General features: G+C 45.4%; 6 protein-coding genes across 9 annotated transcripts; 4 read left to right on the top strand and 2 right to left on the bottom strand.

The window, feature by feature from the left end:
- Positions 1-24: 24 nt before the first annotated feature.
- On the bottom strand, positions 25-1223 carry LOC128310216 (UDP-N-acetylglucosamine transferase subunit ALG14 homolog). Its single transcript, XM_053046802.1, has one exon. It carries the CDS (start codon positions 796-798, stop codon positions 127-129), a length of 672 nt encoding a protein of 223 aa, XP_052902762.1. The 5' UTR covers positions 799-1223; the 3' UTR covers positions 25-126.
- Positions 1224-1742: 519 nt separating this feature from the next.
- LOC128299148 (protein arginine N-methyltransferase 1) lies at positions 1743-4004 on the top strand. Its single transcript, XM_053035019.1, has 2 exons — positions 1743-2139; positions 2268-4004. The coding sequence occupies exons 1-2, from the start codon at positions 2137-2139 to the stop codon at positions 3363-3365; spliced, it is 1101 nt and encodes a 366-aa protein (XP_052890979.1). The 5' UTR covers positions 1743-2136; the 3' UTR covers positions 3366-4004.
- Positions 4005-4088: 84 nt separating this feature from the next.
- Positions 4089-5516, bottom strand: LOC128297102 (uncharacterized protein C18orf19 homolog A). 3 transcript variants are annotated; one of them, XM_053032665.1, is made up of 3 exons: positions 5444-5516; positions 4637-5380; positions 4089-4569 (listed from the first exon to the last, which is right to left on the bottom strand). In XM_053032665.1, exons 2-3 carry the CDS (start codon positions 5217-5219, stop codon positions 4301-4303), a joined length of 852 nt encoding a protein of 283 aa, XP_052888625.1. In that variant the 5' UTR covers positions 5220-5380; positions 5444-5516; the 3' UTR covers positions 4089-4300. The 3 variants fall into 3 exon arrangements, with proteins under 3 accessions (XP_052888625.1, XP_052888626.1, XP_052888627.1); XM_053032666.1 differs by having other exon boundaries at positions 4637-5377; positions 5446-5485; XM_053032667.1 differs by having other exon boundaries at positions 4637-5372; positions 5444-5476.
- A 96-nt stretch (positions 5517-5612) lies between these two features.
- Positions 5613-8002, top strand: LOC128310807 (glycerol kinase). Of its 2 annotated transcripts, XM_053047529.1 has the most exons (5): positions 5613-5849; positions 5949-6635; positions 6717-7058; positions 7089-7542; positions 7613-8002. In XM_053047529.1, the coding sequence occupies exons 1-5, from the start codon at positions 5766-5768 to the stop codon at positions 7822-7824; spliced, it is 1779 nt and encodes a 592-aa protein (XP_052903489.1). In that variant the 5' UTR covers positions 5613-5765; the 3' UTR covers positions 7825-8002. The 2 variants fall into 2 exon arrangements, with proteins under 2 accessions (XP_052903489.1, XP_052903488.1); XM_053047528.1 differs by having other exon boundaries at positions 6717-7542.
- An 8630-nt stretch (positions 8003-16632) lies between these two features.
- Positions 16633-19707, top strand: LOC128298875 (uncharacterized). Its single transcript, XM_053034678.1, has 2 exons — positions 16633-17167; positions 19388-19707. Exons 1-2 carry the CDS (start codon positions 16633-16635, stop codon positions 19705-19707), a joined length of 855 nt encoding a protein of 284 aa, XP_052890638.1.
- A 3461-nt stretch (positions 19708-23168) lies between these two features.
- LOC128298872 (uncharacterized) lies at positions 23169-25747 on the top strand. The gene is made up of 2 exons (XM_053034675.1): positions 23169-23484; positions 24666-25747. Exons 1-2 carry the CDS (start codon positions 23169-23171, stop codon positions 25745-25747), a joined length of 1398 nt encoding a protein of 465 aa, XP_052890635.1.
- The last annotated feature ends 221 nt before the right edge of the window (positions 25748-25968 follow it).

The following is a 25968-nucleotide window of genomic DNA, read 5'->3' as shown; positions in this document are numbered from 1 at the left end:
CGGAGGCGTGTATTTCTTTCGGTGAACCGTCCAATAGTCCAGTATAATCGGTGAGTTATTACTTTATATTCGTAGCTTTCCTCTTTGAACCATTAAATAAAGTTTGCTGTGGTGACACTGTGATGCTTATAACCGTCCGAAGCAACGAACATCTGTTCGCGTGGTGGATGTCTTCTCGAGCAGCTCGGGCCACTGGACCACGAACATGTCCACGATGTAGAGCAGTATACGGCCACTCAGCGAAAGGTTACGCACGCGGCAGAAGCTTTCGATGAACACTATCCTACATTTGGTGTTGAGAAATAGCAGCCGGGCCAGAAATGCGACCAAACACACAGGGACGCACGTACCGGGTCCGTTGGTAAGAATTAGCTCCGGGCGAGCCTTTAGCACGAGCGGTACACAGTTAAACAACGCAAACGCGGTCGTTGCGATCGAGCTGACATAGCTCTGGTGTACGTCCCGGCTGCGGGGAATGGTAATGATCTCGTACGTTTGCTTCTCCGGATCCGGTTCCCGACGGATCTCGCTTTCGATCACTTTCACAACGCTCGTTTTGTCCGTACTGGCGAGCACGTACTGGCGCGGAGAATAACGTTCGCAGTCCAGACGCTCGACTATGCGCATCATTTCGGCCGTATGTCCACCCGATCCCATTACAATCATTGTGCGGACGGGTGTGGACCGTTGGGAAAGGGCCGAACCACTTTGGCCACGGCGCACCGAAATCAGCAGGTATATAAATCGCACCAACAACAAACAGCCAGCGAATAGTAGTATCGATGAGAAAAACGCCATGGCAACGCGGGACGATTCACGCGATTTCGTTGCAACTTGGAACAGTTGTGACTTTCTTCTTCTGTTCGCGCTCGGTTCGATCGACTTTCTTTTCTAATCGATCGTCACTGTTCTGTCCACCTCATCACTTTTTGTTTACATCGTTTGCAGCACAGCCGATCGATCGATTATGTTGATGATCGTTCCCGATCTTGGAATGCACTTGAGAATGTCGACTGCAAAAGGGGCCGTTCCGCAGACGATCGACACGCAGCTACAAGGGACCGATATCACAGATACCTTGGGTCGATGAATGGAATTCCTGAATCGGTGGTGCTTTCTTTTTTCCGTCACTATTCGTACAACACGGCCTAGTGGCGGGGGAACTACGAAGTGAGAGCGTGTGTGATGTATGCTTACGGAGTGGGGCGCGAAAGCAAACATGATGATAGGCAAACACCGAACATGCCATCGCAATTGTGGGGAAGATGTTCAGCTGTGATAACCTGTCAAAAGTTGCCAACCGTTTTTGTTTTAATCAGCGCAAGAACATTGCACTTGGAAGCCAATTTGTTATGAGTTTTGCGAGTCTTTTCAATGAAATGTGATCCCTTCACAAGTATATCATATGCACAATAATTGTAACAGCTTAAATGCAAAAGGTAAAATGTGAGCGACAGTAAAGTGTCCTAATTTGAAACTATTTTTCATGAATTTTAAGGTAATTTTCGTCATAAAAAATAAAGGTACGGTAGGTAGGTTTCGTCATAAATAATTAAATAAGATAAAATAAATAATTTTATCACGTGCGTTGTTTTATTTCATATCGCTAGCATACACTAGATGGCGCACTACCGTCAGATAACCCGTTGCTTGAGACGGTTAATTGACGCTCAACTGATAGATGTCACGTATTGCGCAATGGGTCCGAGACCGCTCAAACTCAAAGCATGCATAAAGCTTGACCTCGGTTTCGGTGTTCCTCGTGAGATGCTACCCGCTACCAAACAAAAAGGAATCGAAATTAGTGTTGTAAGCATTTCTGCGACAAGGAAAGTGTGAGCAAGGCTTAGGATTTGTATCAAATTCCAGTGCAACACTCCGGACAAACGTAATCGCGCGTGTACGAATTAATGTAAATAGGCATATAGGCTTACAAAGTGTGCTATCGATTCCGGCGAATGTGAGACAACAGTGCCACCATTTTTTTGCGAGCAAATTGAATGAAAAAAAATCTTTGGAAGTGAATTCTTTCATTGGCGCTCGTCCACCTGTAACGACGGTTGATACGGTTATAAAACATATATTCTTTTCGGAGTGATTAACTGTGTGGAATACACCGATTTCTACAGCTAAAAAATGGTAAGCATCGGCGGGTAGTTTGCATACATGATGGCCATGTTGAGGTTATGTGATTCGGAGTTTAGAAGAGTTGTTGGTTCTGCTCGTGTTATCCTGCACATTCTGCTTTCATTATCCAAATATCACAGGCTAGTACCAGTACTGATGTTCCGATGGAGTCGGTGGACACGGCCACGGGTGCACTGAGCCCCAACACAGTGAACGGAAACGGGAATGATCTGGCCACCAACGCAGAAGATATGACTTCGCGTGATTATTACTTCGACTCGTACGCACACTTTGGCATCCACGAGGAGATGCTGAAGGACGAGGTGCGTACGTTAACCTACCGAAACGCGATGTACCACAACAAGCACCTGTTCAAGGGGAAGGTCGTGTTGGATATCGGTTGCGGTACCGGCATCCTGTCGATGTTCGCGGCAAAAGCCGGTGCGGCGAAGGTTATTGCGATCGAGTGTTCGAACATTGTCGACTACGCACAGAAGATCATCGAGGCGAACAACTTGCAGGAGACGATCACGCTGGTAAAGGGCAAGGTCGAGGAGGTGACACTGCCGGACGGGTACGACCAGGTGGACATTATCATTTCGGAATGGATGGGTTACTGTCTGTTTTACGAGTCCATGCTGGACACGGTCATATATGCACGGGATAAGTGGCTAAAGAAGGACACGGGAATGATGTTTCCGGACCGGTGTACGCTATTCGTGACAGCGATCGAGGATCGACAGTACAAGGATGAAAAGATCAACTGGTGGGATGATGTGTACGGCTTCAACATGAGCTCGATACGGAAGGTAGCGATCAGCGAACCGCTGGTAGACGTTGTGGACCCGAAGCAGATCGTCACGACCTCGTACTTGGTCAAGGAGATCGATCTGTACGTGGTGAAGAAGGAAGATCTGGAGTTCGAGTCTCCGTTCCATCTGGTAGTAAAGCGTAACGATTTCGTGCAGGCGCTCGTGACGTTCTTCAACGTGGAGTTTACCAAGTGCCACAAACGGCTCTCATTCAGCACGTCGCCGGATGCGCCGTACACGCACTGGAAGCAGACGGTGTTTTACTTTGACGACTATTTGACGGTTAAGAAGGGTGAAGAAATTTACGGTACGTTCAAGATGAAGCCGAACGTGCGCAACAACAGGGATCTGGACTTTACGGTCGATCTCCACTTCAAGGGTGAACTGTCGCAGGTGCACGAAAAGAATCATTACCGGATGCGCTAGGAAGGGCGAAGGAACGAATACGCATGTCCCTCCGTCACGCGGTCACCAACTAATAGCCCCACCACCCCATCATCATCACATGAAAAACATCCCCCAGTTTCCGCAAGTTTCAGTCAGTAGAATGCATTGAATATTTCGCAAAATAGCTCTCATGGCCCGAACCCATATAGGACAACAGGAGTCGTTTAATGATAATGGTATATTAGTATCGGTACATATTTTTCGTGACGACGTTACACTTCGTTCTGTGAACCCAGTGGTTCCATTCACACTCACAACAGACATGTTTTTACCCGTGTGTGATACGATATAGTTTTTAAATGTTCGTTAGAAAAAAAAACACTCTATCCCGGTCCGTGACCATGAATGTGCGCATCTGCAATAGGTAATGCAGGACTTCCGGTGGAATTTGGTAATAAGTTATCCAAATACCCATATTAGCCCTACTTCCATCCTCCTTCACACCTAATCACTGACGTAAGCCGGTCCGCCGTATCAGAGCAGCAGCAACTTAGTGGGAACGAAGGAGAAACCATCTGTAACCAACACATTGAACTAACTAAGAATCTATAGGCGCGAATGGTAAACAAGTGAAACAAAAGTTAAAAAATATACGACCGAAAATTATGATGACTGGACAAAACGAGGGGTTTGCTTTCCTTTGATCATCAACAGCTCAACGAAAAAAGGACAATTCTTAGGCAATTAGTTACAAGCTTAACCGTTTGACAAAATGTGTATTTGCACTTATGTTTTCACAATCGCTAGACCTAGGCTTGAAACTCGCTAATGTGAGCCCTGCAGCGATAGCTTTATCCACAACCGCACTTCATAAGCTGGCATGGTGGAAAACAACAGAAAAAGGCAACCATCACCACGACAACCCGCTTCAATGTTTTTTTTTTTTGTCTTGCAAGCATATGTTACGACGCGCGCTATTTGTTGTCGGTTACGCTACTCGTGGTCGTCGCCGTTGTTGCGGCTGCCTTGCCGTCCTTATCCTTGATGTTAAGATCACTCATAAGGTTGTTCTTCTTTTCCGTTAGCAGCTGTTTGCGGTCCTTAAAGTCTTGCTTCTTTTCCGCTATCTTATCCTGGATGTTTTCCTTCTTGTCCTTGTACATCTGTACCAGTCGCGCCTTAGAAGGCATCGGTTTGATGTAGCCCCACTGTTCCAGATACTTGATGGAAATCGTTGTGCCACCTGAAGGAGGAAGTGCAGTTAAGCCCTACACGGAAGTGTTTTGGTTTGGACTTGGACATGGACTTACCAAGCGTGACTGTGTATCGAGCCGGAGTCGCTATTTTATACAACAGGTACGCAACAGCTATATGGCCCAGGCTGGAATCTCGCACCGGGTTAATCAGTGTTTCGGACACACCGAGTGATTCAAGGATTGCAATCACATCGACACCACTGGTCGAGGCGTAATAGAAGCCACCGAACCACATAACCGACGTGAGACAGTGAACGGGCACAAGCACGTACCAGTACTCCTTGTACATCTTCTTGAACCGAGCGAAGAGGCCAAGTTTCTCCGGTACGGGTGTGGAGGCCGGTGTAGGTTCGTCGCTTTCCTGCTGCTGTTCGTTTGTGGGTTTTTGCAGCCGCCGCAAAGCGTCACCCTGTGTAAAGCACCGCAATGACACACTGGTGTACCATGTTGGGACGGGTTGGCTTATCGTAGCGTATCGACCTCTGTTGTACAGGCACGATGTCGATAGTGTGCTGTATACGTATCGGTTGAACCCATTGCCAGATGTGTACAGCCTCGGTGCCACCGAAAGCAGCTTGACGGAAGAGGATTGGCCTAATGACGTCAACCGAACCATACCTAACGCTAATGCGGCCATTTCGGGTGATTATTTTCTTACTTCTTTTTTTGTTTCGTTTTCGGAAAGAGGAGTACACAGTTCAGAATTGATCGTGAAGTTGATCGGACATTATTTCGCTCGAAAGCAACACACGGTTGAATTTACGCAGTATTGCTGTGACACGATTATAACCTGCACTCCTAGTGGCGATTGAAATATGGTGAAAATAGGTTGATTTGGTAATAGGAAGGGATTATATTTACACGTTATGCTGTGATGCGCTCGTCGTTGTTATCCCTTCTCCCGGAATCGATGATCCCACTACTTTTGTTTTCGTCGGTGTTGTGACAGCAGCTGAACGTTGTTTGCTTTTCGCCCGGGAACAGAAGCGTTTGCCTGAAGCGTTTAACCTCGTTCGGTTGCGAAAAAACGGTTCGGCAGCTGTCAGAACAATCGCATAACAAAATCAGCTGTGCACTTTCTGCTGCATTGTTGTTTTTTTTCGCTCGTGGTGCAGAATTTGAAACATGTTGTAATGTAATCGAATAATTTTACGCACGCCCAATAATTCCAGGGTTTTAAACGATGAGTGTAAACGGAGGGCATCGGAGTAAGTTTGGGTCGCTGATAGGCGTCCTTTACGTTGGACATACATGCTGTAAGTGTTTGGTAAGTGTCCTTGCTCCCGCACCCACAGCATCCCTAATGTGCTGCGTTTCAAGGATAAGTCGTTATCGATTTTAATTTTTATTCCACACTTCATTGCAGATTTACTCCACGCGAAATGCCGAGGTGCTCACTTGCCACGAATCGTCGCTCGAATGCCTATCGCCACAGTCAGGATGGGTTGAAGTTGATCCGTTGGCTGTATGGGAGACGGCCCGAATGTGCTTGGAAACGGCGGTTCAGAATCTGATCATATTGGACATAAACCCGCACGACATTGTTGCGGTCGGTGTGTGCAACCAGCGCGAAACGACTGTACTGTGGGATCGGACAACCGGCGTACCGCTGTGCAATGCAATCGGATGGTGTGATACGCGCACATCGAGCGTGGTCGGAAGCATACTGCAGCGTGTACGAGGGAAGAAGAATTACCTTAAGTCGGTATGCGGACTGACGGTTAGCAATTGCTTCAGTGCGGTCAAACTTCGTTGGATGATGGAAAATATTGCTGGCGTTCAGCAAGCGGTAGACGATGGACGGGCGGCGTTCGGTACGCTGGACAGTTGGATTATATGGATGCTAACGGGCGGCGTTGAGGCGGGCATCCATGTGACGGACGTCACAAATGCATCCAGGACCATGCTGATGAATCTGCAACGTTGCGTGTGGGATGAGCGGCTGTGTCGGTTTTTTCGCATTCCAAGCAAGATCCTGCCGGAAATTCGAAGCAGTTCGGAAGTGTACGGATACATCAACGATGGTCCTTTGAGTGGAATACCGATTGCTAGCGTATGTTCTTTTCTGCTTCACCAGAACATTTCCATAGTCACTGGTTTTTAAATACCGTTTATTAATATTAATTTCATTTAGTGTCTCGGTGATCAACAGGCCGCTTTGCTCGGACAAATGTGCATCAGCGCAGGACAAGCGAACTGTACGATTGATGAAGGAATGTTTGTCCTGTTTAACACTGCCCAGGAAATTATCGACTCCGGTCACGGGTTGCTTTCGACCGTGGCCTTTCAGCTTGGTCCCCGTGGGGCCGTATATTACGCACTGGAAGGCGCTATTGCACACGCCGGTTCCTCCATCGGTTGGCTAAGGCAAACACTAGCGCTGGAATCACCGTCAAGCGATCCGATGAATAACAGTGCATCTGGTTTATTTCCCGATGGCACCGCCAATACTCAGCTAGTGGCTTCGTTCTGTTCCGTCAACTCACCGGTGCCACCGTACGGGGAGCCTAAAATTCTTACCAGCAGCAGTGGTTCACGCGGTGGCGTAATATTCGTACCTGCCTTCAGTGGATATTATTCTCCGTACTGGCGCTACAAGGCACGTGGCATGATGTTTGGAATTACGCTACAAACCACGCCCCAGCAGATCCTTCATGCCGCGCACGAAGCTATCTGTCATCAGGTGCGTGAGGTGCTGGACTCATTGGCAAAAGATTGTCCTACGTGGCCACGTCTAACAAAGCTAACCATCGGTGGGGACCTGAGCGAACAACGATTTCTGGTGCAGATGCTGTCCGATCTGAACGGGGTACAGGTGGAACGGCCACAAACAACAACACCGGCCTGCCTCGGTGCCATGCTCGCCGCCGGATTGGCCACCGAGATACTGTCCATCGATCAGTTTCGCCAAAATTGTGTTCCACCGGTCGATGTTTTCAGTACAGCTTACAATTCTAGTCGTATGTTGAACGTTATAGTTCGTAAGCGTAATGATCCCAGTCTGATGCGAATGTTTTTCCCTTTTTACAGAGAGAGATATGAAGTTTCGTCGTTGGAAGATGGCTGTCGATCGATGTCTCAACTTCGACTCCGTGTCGGAGAATGATCCCGTGAAGCTGATCGGCGATGGGCGCGATCCCGACGCGTTCGTGCGCTGTTCGATCCCCGGCTCGGTGTTTATCGTTTCATCCTTTGTGCTTATTGTCGTTGCACAGCTGATGAAACAGAACGGTTTCGCGTAATTATGTGCGCAGGAAGCTTCCTTGCTGTTGCCGTGCATTCGCAGTTACCAGTTTGAAGGTAGTATTAGCCGCTATAGCTTTGACCCTGATCGCAACATCCGGGGCAATCGTTGTTTGTTACCGTGCACAAATTGATGACACTTTCAGAAACGCTTGCAGCAAATATATGACAAGTGAACGAAATGGCAAAGAAATATAATATCTACCGAATTGTTGCTGAAAATGAGCAGATGACAAACATTTTTTGGGGCCTCCAACACGACGTGGCCCTAGGCGACCATCTACTCCGTCTACCGTTTGATTCGCCGTTGATCCCTTATCTTAACTCAACCATGAATCCGAAGATCGATCTATTTAATACTTATTATTTAACTTTTAATAATCACATAAAAACACTGTTCACAAAATACTTCATATAAACACGTACGTACGTAAAAGCGTTTAGAGGAAAGCATCGCCACCAGCAGATGCCAATCGCGCCTCATAATTGCATGCGGTTTTGTACTGAGTATATAGTTTGCAGGAATATACGACGAGCTGAGCTGTGCCGGTGCCCGAAGAAGGACGTGGACAATGGAAAGAATTAATCACCGTTGGTGTTTAGTGTCCAGCTCACAATAGCTAGAGGAGCGCACGGTCATCTCAGTCGTCATTGCATATTATTTTGAAGCGCTTTTCCTTTCGTCGAAGTCTCTCCGCGCATGCGATCGGAGCCACCAAAAAGCGACCGGTTTTGTGATTTCTGACACCAAGAGAGCATCCACGAAAGGAGATAACATCAATCTGATCCGCACAAGGATCCGCCATGTTTGTACATAACATATTGATATCGCTTGCTCACGTTATCATTCGCTTTGATGGTATTGATCAATCATCAGAATGAGAGATCTTCTACGATTGGCTATTAGTTACACATAATATCAAACTAGGGAGAGCGGTCGATAGAGTAAATAGCTCAGCTACCGTGGGGAGACTCCTCCGTCTCGTTTCATCCATCCAGTTCCTACAGTGCGTCTCACAACTGTACAGCAGGTAAGTTTTTTAATGATTAGGAGTTGGAAGCATGGAGTGACACTATTTCCGAAGATATTATTCATTGTTTATTGTTCGGTTATTTCGCAATAATTATATCTCTTGTCGTCATGGAGTTTCCGGGAGTTTGAAAGGATTCCATACATAAATATATGATTTCAATACTCCTTATTGTTATTTCCATAAAAACAAACTTGGATGGAGTCATATTAAGGTGCTAGCACATTTGGACGAACGGAAAGAGAGGAAAGATCAGTCGACGGATCAAGCGCTATGATCACTAGAGGGAAGGGTATAGCTATATGAAATGCTGCCTGCTGGTACGGAAATTTGTGCTACCGCTTCGTTGATCATGCTCTCTTGGTGTCAGAAACCAAAAATTTCATCGTTTCTCGAGCGTTTTCGACGGACGGAACGGCGCAAAATACGAAAGAGATGCAGGATCCGTTTTGCCGTTTCCCCCTTCACTCTAATGCGTTTGATAGGAATATGAGAGGAACGTTCTTTTATAAATCGTAATTCTCACATTCCGGCCAAAGAAATTGGATTTATGGGTATATATGGGTATGTGCCTTGCCTTGTTATCACTGCCAACTAACTATGAAAGTAATTAAATGTAAAAACATGGTTTATTGCTGCATGCTATTGCTGAGCACATTTGGATTGGGTAACATTTCCAACCGCTTGGCTGCGCGTACGACGTGTTTACCGGATGTTGTGCGCAGTGTCACTACGTGAACTGTTCCGTCCTTGCCAGGATGAACTGAAATAATACGCCCCATTGCCCACAAGGTAGGATGCATGTTGCATTGTTTGACGATCACCAGTTGATTTTCTTTCAGGGATACTGATCGACCATTGCAATACTTGGCTCGCGCTTGCAATTGCTGTAACAAGTGAACCGTGACTCCTTTCATGCTTTCAGCCCGAATGTAACAGCAAGCACCATACGCCACTTGTGATGCATCTGCGAAAATGTGTATCTGCAGATTTGTAGCCGAGTTCGCTATCCCTGTCACATGGCTTCCCATCCTTCTTAAGCGACCATAGTTGCTGCATGAATAGTTTAGCGACGATTATCGTTGGACCCAGCAAGCCGTGAGGGTCGAAAATCTTGGCTATATATGACAAAACTATCCGCTTTATCAATCCGCTTGGTATTACAAGTAACAAAATTGGCCGATTCCGGGGCATTTTGTCCCAACTTCGAATTTCGCCAGGGGCCTCTTGTGGTACCCTTCGGAGCCCCCTCTAGCATAAGGAGACTGGGCCTATGTATACAACTACTATACACATTTTTTGGGGCCCCCAACACGGCGAGGCCCTAGGCGACCGCCTACTCCGCCTACCGTTTGATCCGCCGCTGGATGTATCCTTTTTAGTGGTAATATGTCTTATCTTAAACTAATAACGCCATTAAGCTCGCAAAACGTTTAAGATGAATGGATTTTAAAGACCAAACAATCAAACAAGTTTCAGAGTGTGATTCGCGTCTAACCATTTCTAACCAAAATTAAAATCATATTATAGCACTATAACGTTCTGTACAAACTGGTCATGGGAAGGGAAGATTACAGCGTTGAGTACATCTTCTTACAACGTAAGTATCTCGTACCAATTGAAGATGTCGACCGTTATACTGATTGGGTGTTTTAGCATCGTATAACGTTAATGCTCTTTCAAATTATAGGCACACTGCCACCGAATCCCCGAACACCGTACGTTTAAATGATAGGGCCACTGACAATGATGACACAGAAGCCGGTCGGTAGCCGGACATGATGAAGAATTCCAAAGATGCTACCGTTTCCATTCGTTCTACTGCAACGAGCGTTCGGGGGAGGGCGTTTTTTATGCGATTGAAACCAAATTGATTGATTTTGCTTAGTTTGTTCCCAGAACCCAGAGCAAATGCGTTCGTTCCCGGCTCATTATTGCGGAGTGTTACATCTTGTTTTGCTGCTAACTGTCCCTTTTGCCGATCTATTGCCAGTAGGATCATCGTATTTGATCACACGGCGCACAGGGAAACGTAATCATTCCCGATACCTTCCCAATGCTCGGTTCGCAACCAGCAAGCAATGCCTAATTTACCGTAGCATTGTTAGACGCTGTGTATCCAATGGCTTGAAATCGGTAAACACTGGCCACACACTCTGGCATGCGGTTGATGTCGATTGGGGCTTAAGCTTAAGCACGGCGTAACTTCAACGCTAGCGAAGGAACGAAGCTTGATCGGAGGATGAAAAACGATGACGTTATTGTTTTTTTCTGCCATGGTTTTATTGTTTAAATCGCTTCGGGCTGCACACGTGGATGGATGCCATAAAATAAAAACAAAAACCAAACCTAGTGTCGTAGCGCGCGAGTTGGGGCTATTGTTTTACTTTTATTTAAAAGATTCCTGCTCAATGGCCGTCGATCATGACGCTGCGAGCGTGTCTTTTCTTTTGCGTGGACCTTCCCCCTTGTATGGGTTCGTCCAACAATGGGGTACCGTAAAATTTGGCCCGCTTTCAATAGGCGATGCGTAGCTGTCGTTTTCACCGGTATTTTTCAGTTTTTCGTTTGCGCGATTATTGGCGATGGAAATTAAAAGCGGGCCAGCGCTAGTGAATTACCCAAAATGTGCTGTACCGTCTACGGCCTAGAAGCTTTTTGCGCCGCGCATTCACTCTAGAACGGGGAGCAGGAAACATTTTCGCAACTCACCATGGACGTGAAGAATGGTGGAAGTGGGAGGAATTCGGGGGGGCCAAATTTGAAACACAAAAGCTCAACGTTAATTACGCGCTAGTAGGAAAGAAATAGATTGGCGGTTTCGTGAAGGTGAAGCATCGGAAAAGTATGTTAATTTGTGCCCGGTCTACCGGGTGTGGCCTGTATCTGGTGATCCCCTCCCCACCGTTGGTACGGTTACTAAGTCATGTGTCCAAGTTTGGGGGAACATTTGAGGCTTCGCGATCGTCTAGCAAACAGGCTGAAACAGGTTGACCGCTTTAGAAAAAAACGGGAATCTGTTATCGGAAAAGCGGTAAAGTAGGACACCGAAGAGTTTGATGATATGGCTCGATCCCCAATTTCCCGCGCGACCCGATATGGATGAACCCGTTGTGACGTTTTTCTGTAACATTGAGGTCCAGCATGGGGTGATAAGTTGTTGCCGCGGTACCATTTGATTAGTTGGAATAATTTGAAAGTGATGGAAGCAAGTTTAAAACTGATACTCTTATTTGGATCATGGATTGATCCGATACATGAGTGAAGAACTCTTCAACGACCTGAAGTTACCACATATTGGGTGTCCATGTAAGCGATTTGGATTGTAGCTTCATTAATTTCTGACATAAATTCGTGAAATATTCGAAGCAAACTTTTTATTCTGAGGATTACCCATAAGCAATCAAAAATTTGTTACAAAATCGCTGGAAAATTATTAACTCCAAACCAACACAAATTGTCGACTCTTGAGCTCAAGAATGATTCGAGACATTTTGAGGTTCCTTCGACTAAAAAGAAGCCCTTCAAGAAGCTTGCCGATCAGATTCCCCAGGATCTGATTTGCGGTCGATTCCTGATTGGAATAACTTTTTGACATGACATAACTACGCTCAACACTGAGATCTGACATTCCAGCAAGTAATGTGCCGGTGATAGCAACTTTTGTGAAACGTAGGAAACTTTCCGGTAAACCCAACACTTACGACAGAATCAATTACGCTACTACACATTAAAAATTGTTAGCGCCTTTTATCGTATTCCGGGTTTGAAGCACGCTCCATTCACCGAACAATACGAACGATTGTTTCATTCACGTAGAATCACTTTCAGACCACTGCTGTGTGCCTGTTGTGCGAAGCCAATACGATAGAAACTATTAGCCAGCGGAGAAGAACGCTGTTAGCGTTCTCCACTTATCGATCGTACGTTCGATCGACTGGAAACCGTTGTAACCATACAATGCACGATTACGGCGGGAACCGCTAGATGATGGCCATTTGCTGATAACTGTACAGCTGCTTCCGATGGACACGCTTCAGTCATTAGTATCGATCGGTTGGGCAGAATTCGGGCGGTGATTCTTTCCCCCACGGCAATAAAGCCACCGGACCATTGTTCAAAATGCATCCGATGCTACTTTCCGCTGGGAATTAACCCACTATTGATAATGGTTGTGGGTCGAGGTGTATTTTTATGGTTCTGACAAATTGTTGCCTGCGTGAGGGAAACTAGGTTGTACGAAATGTTTCATCCATCTGTCTGTCTAACCAGTTTTCTTCTCACCCTATGCCTATTTTAAAAAAAAGTGGCATTAAAAAGGATTACATTCTTCAGTTAAGAATAAAGGGGGGTAGTATACCTTTGTGACCAGAAGATTTGAAAATTTCGCTTTCCTGCGTCCTTATGCTTCGCGACACTTTGGACGGGAACAGGATAATTGGAGGACATCATAGAGGCAACACGTCATTCGAGTGAATGTTTTAGCCTTAATTTTTGACAAATTGCTCTCTTCGAATTGTTGTAAATAGAAAAATTGTACAACGGTTTAAAAACAACTTCGGTTTTATTCTTGTACAAAAATGGACGTAAAAGTCATCGGCTACTGCATTTTTATGATAAAGAAAGTACGATCATAGAGAATTTAATTTCGAAAACCGAAAACTTATGCAAAAAATCTATACCTAGTCAAACCAAAAGAATGAAATGATCAAATCAAAGGTGATAATAGCGTTTAATATTTAGAGTTTTTGCCTGAGGCAATGCAACCCCTCGCGTGTTGGCCCTCGGAGACTTGTGGAACGAAATTATTAAAAAAGAAGAAACTCAAAGAAAAGGTATCCAATCCCAAAAATATCATCCTTCTGGAACTTGCAAAGTGTTACTACGCCCTTAAGTATGGTAAAATTTTCACTTTTCACACACAAGCAAAAGAATCTCGTTTTTCGTGGACGGTAGTGATCCGGAACAAACATCGGTGCCGATAATCTTGATATCTCGATAATGGGAATTTAATCAGACCACATTACTGGAAGCGGTTAGACTATGGACTCTCCGATCAAACCAAAACCCCATCGGTGAAGCAACTTTCTCTCGCCCATCATGAGGGCTAATCATGTTGTTAATTTTACTATTGTAGTTTTTTTTTGGTTTTCCTTTTGTTTCAACGCCAGCAAAGGGGGGGGTTTCCCTTTGCTTTCTAACCCTTTTGTGTGTGGCCCGAAACTGGACTGGAGCGGACTGGAAGCTCCGAAGCGTTTATGCGTGCGGATATGTTTCGATTTCGTTGCAATTTCGTGAAGCCAAATCCGAAGTGTGGTGCATCGCGATGCAGCTGACGCGGGTAGCTTTGCTAACGTGCGCGCCATTTCGCGTATGACAACACTGCCAGGGCCAGGGCCAAAAGGAATGCTGGATCTCGAACAAAAGTGAAACTCTTTTCTCGCCGAGCCGGTGGGCCCGCTTGAGCAAACACACACACACACACACACACACATCGGCGCTGGTAAATGATACCTGTCCCAATGGCAATGGTTGTTGGCGTCGCGGATGCTCCGGATTAGCGGTCGTGCATGAAGAAAAGTCGTTAACATAATTTGTTGTGTATGATCACAGAATGAGCGAAATGATGGGCCGCGGCGCAAACTATCAAATGGGCGATGGTGGTACGCGCCATCGGAAAAAGTATGAAACCCCGTGATGGTTTGTTGTCGCCTAGTGTCGCCTGGGTTGGGATATAAATTAGATAAGTGAGTGTAATGGAGAAGACAAACAGATGGCGAGAGAGACGAAGGTTTGCAACGAAAAAAAAGCAAGAGAGCTCAAAACATTGCAACTGATTCTTGAACTTGAATTAGTGCTGAAGGCACAAGGGCTTTCCGTTCATAGCAATGGAGACGCTAATTGCTGGACGGAGCATTAGCAATGGAGACGCTAATGGCTTTTTTTCAGGGACGATTAATCTTCTCAGCTGTTCCTGCGAGATGCGTCCAGCTGTGTTTCCGACTGCATGTTGTGTTGTGCGGGTTTAGTAAACGTTATAGAAATCTGTAGCAGTTATCTACTTTATGCTGCAGATTTAGAAATATTTCCACATATATCCAGTTTAAGTGTTTGATTACAACAACCTTCAACACTTTCTTAAATTGCTTTTGCACTTTTTGTTCTGTGGTGGTGTAAGTTATTTATTTATACGCATTGAGCAACCATCTTCAGTGACATTCAAAGAATTTTATGGATGATTCATGTTGTCTTCTCAAAGAAAGGAAGGACGAGTACAGGGGAGTGATTCCAGGACATTAGAGCACCATTTTGTCTTAACACTCTTTACTGTTTGCTTGTTGGATCACTAGACAGATGTGTTGGTGTCATTTGGGGTTCAATTAGAACGGTATCGATCCCATAGTGTTGCAAATTAATCAAGTTCAACGTTAATGTACATGAATGGTTATTCAAGATGCTTTCTTAGTCAATAGATGCATGCAATGTAGTATTACTTCTACGAGAAACTGACAATCCTATATTTTCGCATAGTCCACGAATTTCCATTTATTAAACCTATTTGCTTTTTCAATTTTATCAGCTACTTCCTCGGTAAGGTACAGCTCTCATTCTATTTTTTCAGCGTAATTTTAATAATATGCTTTTTTCTTTGAGGTATCTGCGAGTTACTATTTTAAATCTTTTTAACTCGTAATACATTTTTTAAATGTTGCCGTTCGTCGCCTGTTACCACCGCGCAAGTCTTTCGTTACTTATTTCCATGCACACGTTTAACCAACATCATTGGAGCTGTATGAAGTAAGAAACATATCAGGATATTGTTTTTTGATTTCTGTGGGTTTAAATTTCATAAGGTACGTTATAATGTCAATTGAATGAATTGTTGTAAAACTTAGATAAATCGACAAAAGATGATAACGAGTTAAAATTAAAACTTCTTTAAGGTAAATAAACAAAAAAAAGGAACATCTTTCGAGTTTCCTATTCGCGTTGCTTACTACTAGTCTACTACTGGCACTAGAGGTAAAGAATTTCCATTTTGGCGCATCTCTCCACTTTTCTCACTCCGAATTTGCGGTTTACCTTGGCGGTTGTGTTCCGCCACGGTTTTTTTTTGTTTTATTAATGGAAACCAACCCCCCCCGTTTCCGACCTGCGAGCTGCGGTTGAAATTAGCTTCCACCACCGACCCACCGACCCCGCTATGCCCACAAACCCCAGCACGGTCGGCTGTGTTGGTGTGATCTCTGGCAAACAAATGCTCGCGCATTTGATCGTCAACGTTTGGTGTTTCGGGAAAGCACGGGGAAAAAGACGGCGAATGGAAAACGGCCCGGGACCTGTGGGTTGCGGTTGTGCGCCCGGTGTACGCGCGCTAGCTTCACAGATCACTTCCCAAAAGGTTCGCCTCATTCGCGTTCTGGCACTCGCGCTGACGGTTAGCAAAAACGGTACCGACAAAGAGCCAAAAACGCAGTGGATCGTGTACCAGCGCTGTGGATGTGATCCGTGTTGGTGATATCGACCCCGTCGGGAGCTAAATGTTGTGACACTAGGCGTGAAAAGTGGAATGTGTGTGGAAATGCGTACGGTTGCCTGTAAACATTTAGCTGTGGATCTCTTGCCTACTGTGTCGCGTTTGGTTTAAATGTTCCGTTTGTGAGCGTTTGTTGTTGTTAAAATCTAGTGAACTTAAATCGCAACTCAGTGATTAGCGAACCGAGATTAACAAGAGTGATAGAGAGGTATCGTGCTTGTATTAAACTGCTCAATGCTATGTACCCGAAGGATAGGCATCTGGTATGGGTCCTGCTAGTGACAGCAGGACACCTAATGGCGCGGGTCTCCAGTGCCACCGAGCAAGGCGCTGGACCGAGTGCACGAAAGCTGAACCATGTCGGGTTAGCCACCATGCATCACAACCACCTTATGCTGCCGTCGGATGGCTTAGGGCAGAGTGTGAAATTCCCCAGCCCCAACAGTGTACCGCACGTGCCGTATGCTGCTGTTCCGGCCGCTTGGCGCATTTCAGCCACGGTCAGCACACCCCTGGCCAGCAGCTGGGACGTGAGGAAACCGCTCGCAAAACCATCGCGAGGTGGCACCGGAGGTAGTCGGAGCCGGATCAACAATCGGTCAATGACTCGCTTCTCCGAGGTCGAAATTCCACCCGGGCTGGAGCAGCAACTGGGCGCGCCAGAATTGCAGAGGCCCGAAGCTGGCGAGGAGACCGGACTGGTGGAGCTGTACCGCAGTGCGGAAAGATCGCGCGGGATCGAGAACCTCTTCTGGAAGTACTTTGTCGATAATGGTAAGCTTCGAAATTGAATCTTGAGACGTAACGGAAATCGGTGCTTAGCTCGTTTTTGAAGCCACACGTTGCGGTGCTACTTATGCTTTGGTCTGCACAACAACACTCTTGTAGTTTGAGAGGCGTACGCATTCTGGTTTAAGCATGAGTTGCTTTAAAGTTCCGCAGGATTAACCAAACACCAATGAACATGCATATCAACACGCGAAAGTCATGATGAAGTCCAAGAGATTGTGTTTATCCTACTATATTGTGATTGTAAAGTCTATTAGGTGAAGAATGTGTTACCTCAACAGTAAAGACATATTTGTCTCTACAAATATAAAGTAAAGGCTTGCTGATGGAATAGCAACAGGACACTGGTTTATTTAATTGTTCCATTTTGTAATAATTCGTTAAATTCAGTCATGAAAGGCCTGAAATATCTGACCATGACCTTCCAGAAAATAGTGCCGTGAAGAAACCGCTACAACTACTACATACTACTTCTCTCCAATGTCTAATGATTTAAGATACATCATCTTTCAATATCAACTCTATTACTCTATTGATTATCAATTCGTTAGCACGAATGTGAGATATTGGGATGCAGTTTTTAATGCTACTATTTGGAGATCATATTTATATTACTTTTTTATTTCATACAGTAGTTATTCTTTTGAGGCACTGAAACCTTAAGCTATCTTGGTCTGCCATTTCTGGTTTTCGCAGACTTTGTTTACCTGTAATAGTATAGTTAGTTACAACGGATTCTATAGTATAGTATAATTAAAAACCAAAAATAATTATGGAAAGTCACTAGAATTGAAAAGAGATTGCTTTTATACGATAATACTACCATTCTTGTAATATTCTAACACGAATGTATTGTGGCATTCCCATGGGATTGTGTTCGATAAATTGATATACCACGATAATAGCGAATCAATGTCTATTCTAACACTCATACAACTTGGCAGGTACTTCGACATCTCAAAAAACCATTGGAAGTATATTGTTGATCTTCACCTACAACCAGTGGAAATCAACAGCTTCATCCGACCTATTTATCTTAGAGAATGTTTTGGGAATAATGTGGTCTTTGAAGTCCACAGTATTTGAAGTAGTCTATTAAGATAGGAAAAAGTAAAAGACTGCACAGAATCTTGAAGTTGCCATCGTACATGATAAGTGGTTTCCCTCAGTTTACAAAAAAATACCAGAAACTCTGGATAACACTACTATTTTAGGATGCAGTATTGCTTTCAATTTATACTCATTCTAATCACATGATTTGGTGATGAAATGATCCTAAAAAATGCTGTAAGCAATTAAGTAGCTAAAACATATTGTCAAAAAATGATTTGACTTATTGCTCGTTAGGACTTGGGTATAGAGTGCATCTCATTAAATTGGATTGCATTGCATGTGGCTATGAACTTGATGGTTTGGTCAGGGAAAAGTTCGTTAATGAGTAAAATTTCTCTATCTACCTTTTAAACAAAAAAGGCCTAATTTGTGTTACTATTATCAGTTCGCGAACTAAGCCAGCTTCGCGATCGATTCAATTATCGCTCAGCTACGGTAGCATCGGGCAGCTTACGGGTTTTAGTATTGAAAGCGAGTGAAACCGTATGGGGTTGTTTGTGCTGATGAACTTTAGCGCGGAAAACCGTCCGATGAAACGATAAGCCAGGGAAACGCCGGCCCTAAAACAATTTCCCATGTTGCGCAGTGACCAAACAAACAGTTTAACGCGCTTAATTACCGCACTGGCCCGCTTCCGGAAGGGGGACCCTTTTTGGGGTGCTCAGGCTCGCGGAATCTCAGCCGTAAGTTTGGGAATGGTTCTGGATCATGTTTTCTTTTTGGGCGCTGGAAAACATTTCACCTATACCCGGTACCATACCGTTAGTGTGCGCACATAAGCAGATTCTTCTTGCGTATGCCGAACACCGCAGGACTGTGGGAACTTAATGACCCATGGTTTAATTGTGGAAGTAAACGTGGGGCCTCCACCGGTCTGGTCCATCGATTGAGGTCAGTCGCTGCACCATGGGAAGGGTTGGTGCTGCCGTGGGTTGACGTTGACACACGCAAACACGCATGCCAGTCGGTGGATAATGATAGGGTTGGGGATATGAGGATGGTCGAAAAATTGGGTAAAAGATTCCTCTTCAAACTTGAATGCTGCTTCAATGTAATCTTTCATTTCTGGGGGTTCTGCGTATCTGCTTCCAGACGTTTCCGCCTCCACCGAAGATGACGATGATGATACCGATGGCATCGGTGGCATCGACAGGAACGCTATCGCCAGCCTACAGACGGACGGCCAAGACGTGGACGTGCTGGGGAAGGGCGAGGAGGGTCGCAAGAAGAAGTTCCACCTGAAGAAGAAGTACAAAAAGTTTCTCATTCCGCTACTGCTGGCGTACAAGATAAAGTTCCTTGCGCTGGTTCCGGCCATCATCGGTGGGTTGATACTGCTGGTGAAGTCAGCCGGGCTGGCCGGGTTCTTCTTCGCGCTCTTCACGGCCGTGGTCAGCCTGAAGAAGTACTAGTGCGGTGGAAGCTGAACGAAGGCGAAGCAGCAGAAGACACAATATTGTCATCACCCACCCGTAAGCAGAGGAAGCTGTGAAAGAGAAAAGAAGCCTGCCGATCGGTCGCACATCGGTCCGCGTTGATCGCAAGTGGTAAGTGTCGGCAATGTGGGCCAAAACGGTGTGCTCCGGAACGGTACTTTTGGTCAATAAAACAGGGAGGGAAAAAAGTTCCAACTTGTAACAGAACGCACACAAAAAACACGCATGATCTAAGCGCGAAGCGTAATGAAGTTTCACCCGCAACCTTCCTGTACGGTTGGCACGCTTTCTTTCCACAGGGTACATCATGCGGACATCACACTGGCATCGGGCTCGGCTAGCAGTTAGGGTTCGTCCTCTAATTTATTATCGATTTTCGTAGGCTTAATAGACAGGACGTGTGTGCTTCGGGTTCGGCCTCGCCGAGCCTCCGTTCCCGGCCCCAGCACTGGAAAAGACACGGAACATCCAGACGGCGTCAATTAGAAAATAGCAAACGCATTGCGATAGTGTAGGCAATAAGTTGGACATCGGCACGGTTGTCGATGCAGTAGAATGGGGACGGCGATGGCGCTACCAGCTAAAAAGGTTCCAGAAATAAAAAGCAACTAGCCGCGACGGGAATTGAATGGTAGACGTCGAAAAGATTTCTTTTGTGTGTTTCGTTCCCCATTTTTATGGGAAGGGCTCGGTTCGGACGCTTTGAAGGTAGCCGGTGGCGCTCGTTTAGCGTTACGAGCAGGGTAAATTTGTTAGGTTAGGTTAGGTATGGCTTAAGGTCGAGCGGTTTTTTTTATTTATCCCGTATACGATACAGTGAGGCGATGGTATTTGTCTTCCTCGCACCGTAAAAGGAAGACTACCGGTAAGGGAAAATAGGTTGATGCGAAACGAAACCCAGTTCGTTTTTTTGTTTTACAGTGTAAACCTAGCCAAAAAGGTGGTGCGCGAAAGAAAAGTGTAGATAATTAAAACTGAAACATAAACTGTGTCTGGCATATTTATTATTCTCTCCATTCGCCGTGCCATGCGAGAAAGGCATTTTGGGCTGTCAAAATTTATGCTAGCAGAAGCTGCGGGGTGAGGGTAAGTAGCAGATGTTAGTACGCGGGCATTACGGTTAAATGGCCGCCGATGAGTCTGAGCTTGGGCGGATGGGTAATGCGGAAAATGCAGTACCATAGTACTGTGCATGTAATGTTGTGGAACGCATCGCAGTCTTGTAAGGATGCCCATTGCTTATGGTGGCCGAAAATCGGTTCCATCGTGCCGTTTGGTTGCGTTCCGAACGTTCGTTGCGGCCAGTGGCAGAAGCTAACGAGTAGTGGAATGGGAATGTTTCGTATGCACGACGGTTATGGATTAGCCAGGGTAAATTATTTCTGCGAATGATTGGCAGCCACAGTGGCGCACTGCGACTGACAGTGCCGACAGGTTTGAAGCACGTTAACACGTGGTGCTGTGTGTTTGTTTTAGCACGTGCGTGCCTCCATTCGACCGATGATGTGTGGGAACGGGTTGCGTATGTTCGGATGTTCGAAGGAGGTACTACACGCTCGGTTTGTATGGATGGAAGCAATTTTATATGCATCGTTGAGGTTCCAGGGAGAAGAAGAATATCACATAATGAAAACATCATCTCAATAAGAACAAAATTACCTATTTGCTGTATTAAACAATATTTTATGCATAACATTTGTTTTCGAAACGCTGTGAACAATCAATAAAGGATAATTAAAACAATACAAAAGTGTTTGTTGTGCCCTTTCGATTTGCTTTGCCTAAGAATCAAACCGTCTAGAAGGCTGTGAAAGATTTTCACGGCCCATCGTATAGCTCTGGATGGACTCTACATTGTTTAAAGCCAGCAATGTTACAATTACGCGTTTCTGCAAAGTAGCATTGAAGTCTCCCGACTTTCGTAGTTCGATACAGCGTGTACTCCGATACAAGGTATATAAGGTTGTAGAGAATTTCAGTGCCTACAAACAATATAACCTATATAGGATCGTGGAATACAATAGAACAACTAAATTATGTGACATCAACAACGACATCACAGCCTTATAAAAGTGGCAATAATTTAAAACAACATCACAGCATCATAACGAAATATGTTTGGAATAACGCAAAATGTAAGGAATAAATGCGTTGTAAACATTGCCCAAAACAATAATGCAACTTCCATTAATGTTAAACATTATTACAACATAATTCGAATTAGAAACGAAAACGAAAAAACGAAACATTCAAATATTAATGAATTTCCGAATCATCCACAGTATAACCTCACGGGACGGTTTGATGCGATGTTTTGCTCAAATACGCCTGTAGGGTATGCGATGCAAACGATGGGGTGTTGCGGGTTGCAGTGCTTGCGATGTTATGATTATCTTTATAATAATTCAGTAGGTTTGCGGTTCATTACCACGGCAAAAATAGTATAATAACAAGCATTAAACCAGATGTTTGTAAAGAGTATATCTGTAGTGTAATATCTAATCATCTTCAAAAGCTTCTGTCTTCTATTGGATGATTCCAAATGGAATAGTTTTAGAGCTGGAATGAATGGTTTCTGGCTGTTTGGTTGTCGGTTAATTTTATATTTTCTTTTAAACATTAGATAGTTTTAGGAACACAGAAAATTTACTGTTATGTGGCTCATCATTACACACACAGATGGTAGTTACACACATTTCCATTGAGCCAGTGCGTACCGATTGCAGCGGATGCACCGAGAGGAGCAACACACTTTCTCTATCGGACCTTCGTTCACAATGCATCCTGGATTCGTTTTCTCCCGTCTGTTACACAGCACAGCGAGATAACGGAAGTATGGCCAACGCTGCCCAGAACACTACTCGCCAATTACGTGAAACAATGTCTTCCGTTGTGATGGGTGATCATTCGTGGCATGTTCTTCATTTCTCTTCATTTGCACAAAAGCGGCGCGGGTGCGATGATAGCACGCTACGCTGGGCGCCGATGTTGTGCGCATTTCTCTGCGTCTTATCAGCGCAGAAAAATGGGTTTCCAATTAACGATTGCTCAGTTGCGTAACTGCTACCGCCCTATCCCCGGGCATGGTAGCGTGCAGGGCGGGCTGGACGGTTGAGTGCATCACAGCCGGCCAACATTTTGGTCTGAGAAAATGCGTGAAGGATGCAATCTGCGCCCGAAGAGATGCGCAAAAAGTGTGTGTTGCCTTTTTGCGCAAAACGATAGGTTTTATTGATTGTTGCAGTTTTGCGATTTTAGTTCACCTCCGATTGCTAACCAGTGCGGACCAGATTCCACCAGCCCGTGCCCGTATACGAAACCGAGGGCGTGTGGTATTTGACCACAGGAGGCAACAAAAACAGCAAAAAAAATACCGAAAAGCTTCATACCAAACAGTTCTTTGGTGCCGGTCGGGGAGTCCAAAATTGTGTGCTACGATGGGGCGACTTCCGTTGCTGGCGGTACTACTGTTGGGCGTGGTTGTGCTAGTGCAGGGTTCGAGTGACACCGCTAATGGCAAGAGTGAAGTCGGTAGTGTGACATACCTGGACGTGCTGCGAAGGATAACGAACCTGCGGGGTGATGATATACGCAAGAATCTACGTTCCCTACGCCAGCTTGCCATACAGCATGGGCTGATTAGCCGCAGTGATGTGAATGAACCCGTGGCCAGCAACGAAGAGCAATCGTCGGAAGGGGAAGAATCTTCGCTGGAATCAGAACCGGGTCAGGATGTTACGGCCATTGCTGAAGGTGATTGCGGTGGTTTGTTTGGATATATCGAAAGATTTATATAGCTAGTTGTGTCGCAACGTTGTTGCTTAGATAGTGCACATAAATGTGATCAATCAGATATGATGAGTTTAGATCGAACTGTATTTTACGAAGGAAGGTAGAAATGTCTCGAAAATGTGAATGTCTTAAGAGCGAAGTATGAAGGAGTTGTGCATTGTTAGTTCGGATATGTTGGTTGAAGCATATAAAATAATATTTAGGTTATTTAATTGTGATGAAATTGATTTTGCATCTAATTTTCTGTTAGATCATCATGTTCAGTTCATCTTGAAACGTATTTTTAGTGAGACTTTCTAGGACAATCTTACGTTTGTGGAATACGTCATTAATAGTTTTGTTAGTCATTTTGAGGAGTTGAAATGAAAACAAAAATATCCTAAAAAAACCCTTGGATAATATTGCTGTTACGGTTGAAGTACTACAGACCACTATGTACACAGTATGAAACGATCGCAGAATTTCTCTACAGAGCGATAAATCTTACACATATTAAACCCGAACATAATTGCAATAATCCTCGCTCGTAACAATTTCCACCAGCAGCTCAACTTCCCATGCTTGACGCTTTCTGAACACACAGAAAACATCCACACATGCAAACGGTAGCACGCATCGAGCACTGGCCACGCGTGATTGCTTGGAAATGGCATGGCAGATCGGTATTGTAGGAACGAACAAAAAAAAAATGCACACGATCGTAGGATCAGCTTGCTAAACATACATGCAAGGTGGGGTATAGGTACGATCACAAAACTCGGTTAGATGCATCGAAGCATAAGAGCGAATCTTGCTCACCGTTCGGTGTTTGGGTCTTTGGCGCTAGTAGGAATAAGTAGGTGTAGAGATAGGAAATGAAGTGGAAATCTTGACGCTCGTAATAGGCACAATTATGCTATATGTTTCTTTCGATACACACACCCACATACAACCACATAAAAACGTTAAGTGATTGCATGAAAAAAATATGTTTAACACATGGCCAATACCGTTGGCTTGTAGTGGGGTTCGTTTGCTGATCTAACGTTGATGTCTTTCGTTTGCACTTTAAAATCGATTTAATTTCTCGGCTTCCTCCCAATGGTTTTGTTGTTGCTGTGGTTGTTGTTGACGGTTTGCTTTGATTCTCGCTTCCCCAACAGGTCGTAAGAAGGGCGGCGGAGGTGGCAGTAACAATAACATTGTAGTTACTGGTGGTGGCGGCGGACACGACGACGGTTCGTACTCGATCAGCATCGAGGAAGGGGGCCACAAGAAGGGCAAAAAGGGCAAAAAGGGCAAGAAAGGCAAGAAGCACCGCAAACATAAGCGCAAGGGCTGGAAAAAGCACATGAAGAAAGCCGTCCCGATCGGAATGGGAATACTCGCCCTGAAAGCCATACTGTTGCACTTCGTTCTGAAGAAGCTTGTGCTGGCGACGGCCCTGTCGTTGCTGCTGAGTAAAAAGTCACTGCTCGTATCGTCGCTGATTGCGCTGAAGCTGTTGCTGCAGCAGCCACACAGCAATGACAAGAGCGAAAGCAGCAAGCTGGAGGTGGTCCACATTCCGATCCGCAAAGATGCCGGTTTTCACAAGAAGCACCAACAGCACCAGGTACCATCGGGCAAGATGAAGTTGCCACCCATCGGTACGTCACCGCCGAGCACGACCAAGGCACCGGCCTCTAGCCTGTCACTGTTCGATCCGTACGTCGGGACCACGCCGCACCAGATCCTGCACACGCACCAGCAGATGGCTGACTTTGGTGGCAAGTACATCCCGCTCGGGTACGAAACCAATCATTTCCACTTCGATGCCACTCCGTCGGTGGCCGCTTTCGGTGATTCGAGCCTTAACTCGGTGCAGAACGTGGAGCAGTTCTTCGACGATGCAGACGAGCTGCAGTTTGATCGGCAGGACAACGGTTGGGACGGTTGGAGCGGATGGAATCGTGGCGAGCGGTATGAGCAGACGGGACCTTCTTCACCAGCTAGCGGTGTAGTGGCAGGTGGTACTGGCGGTGGTGCTAGCGACGCTGGCTCTTACGGCGGTTGGGGTGGAACAGAATACGGAACAGCAGCATCGGAGCAGCAGCAGCAGCAACAGCAGCAGACGAGCAGTAGCTACGGTCCGCTTAATCGGAGCCGGTATGGTGAAGTATACGACGGTTATCGACAGATAGCGCAGGCCAATAACCCGCCACGGCTGCACCAGCTAATCGGTAGGAGAAAGCGAAAGTTCTAATGCAAGCGACGAACCCCCAAAAGCGTGTGGAAGCATAAGAGGACGAATGATGAGAGCAAACAAAATGCCGGCAGGTTGATGTAGAGATGCGGATTATGCCACGTTCGATCGATTTGATGAAGCTGAAAATGATGCAGCATTTATGTGACTTTGCTTCAAAACTTTGAAAAGAAATCAGACGAATGAAACCGTGAAGCACATGACAGTACATGGTAGCTAGA

This window comes from Anopheles moucheti, chromosome 2 (genome assembly GCF_943734755.1).
Source record: "Anopheles moucheti chromosome 2, idAnoMoucSN_F20_07, whole genome shotgun sequence".
Taxonomy (NCBI): domain Eukaryota; kingdom Metazoa; phylum Arthropoda; class Insecta; order Diptera; family Culicidae; genus Anopheles; species Anopheles moucheti.
The sequence above is the reverse complement of the archived record's forward strand: the minus strand, read 5'-3'. Positions and strand labels throughout refer to the sequence as shown.

What these genes read in the sequence shown, in the direction of transcription:
- LOC128310216 (XM_053046802.1), bottom strand. Translation starts at nt 798, where the DNA reads ATGGCGTTTTTCTCATCGATACTACTATTCGCTGGCTGTTTGTTGTTG.
- LOC128297102 (XM_053032665.1), bottom strand. Translation starts at nt 5,219, where the DNA reads ATGGCCGCATTAGCGTTAGGTATGGTTCGGTTGACGTCATTAGGCCAA. An exon ending in TCGATACACAGTCACGCTTG is followed by an intron (nt 4,570 to 4,636) that starts GTAAGTCCATGT and finishes TTCCTCCTTCAG; the next exon opens with GTGGCACAACGATTTCCATC.
- LOC128310807 (XM_053047528.1), top strand. Translation starts at nt 5,766, where the DNA reads ATGAGTGTAAACGGAGGGCATCGGAGTAAGTTTGGGTCGCTGATAGGC. An exon ending in GTGGAATACCGATTGCTAGC is followed by an intron (nt 6,636 to 6,716) that starts GTATGTTCTTTT and finishes AATTTCATTTAG; the next exon opens with TGTCTCGGTGATCAACAGGC. An exon ending in TACAGCTTACAATTCTAGTC is followed by an intron (nt 7,543 to 7,612) that starts GTATGTTGAACG and finishes CCCTTTTTACAG; the next exon opens with AGAGAGATATGAAGTTTCGT.
- LOC128298875 (XM_053034678.1), top strand. Translation starts at nt 16,633, where the DNA reads ATGTACCCGAAGGATAGGCATCTGGTATGGGTCCTGCTAGTGACAGCA. An exon ending in GAAGTACTTTGTCGATAATG is followed by an intron (nt 17,168 to 19,387) that starts GTAAGCTTCGAA and finishes ATCTGCTTCCAG; the next exon opens with ACGTTTCCGCCTCCACCGAA.
- LOC128298872 (XM_053034675.1), top strand. Translation starts at nt 23,169, where the DNA reads ATGGGGCGACTTCCGTTGCTGGCGGTACTACTGTTGGGCGTGGTTGTG. An exon ending in TGTTACGGCCATTGCTGAAG is followed by an intron (nt 23,485 to 24,665) that starts GTGATTGCGGTG and finishes CTTCCCCAACAG; the next exon opens with GTCGTAAGAAGGGCGGCGGA.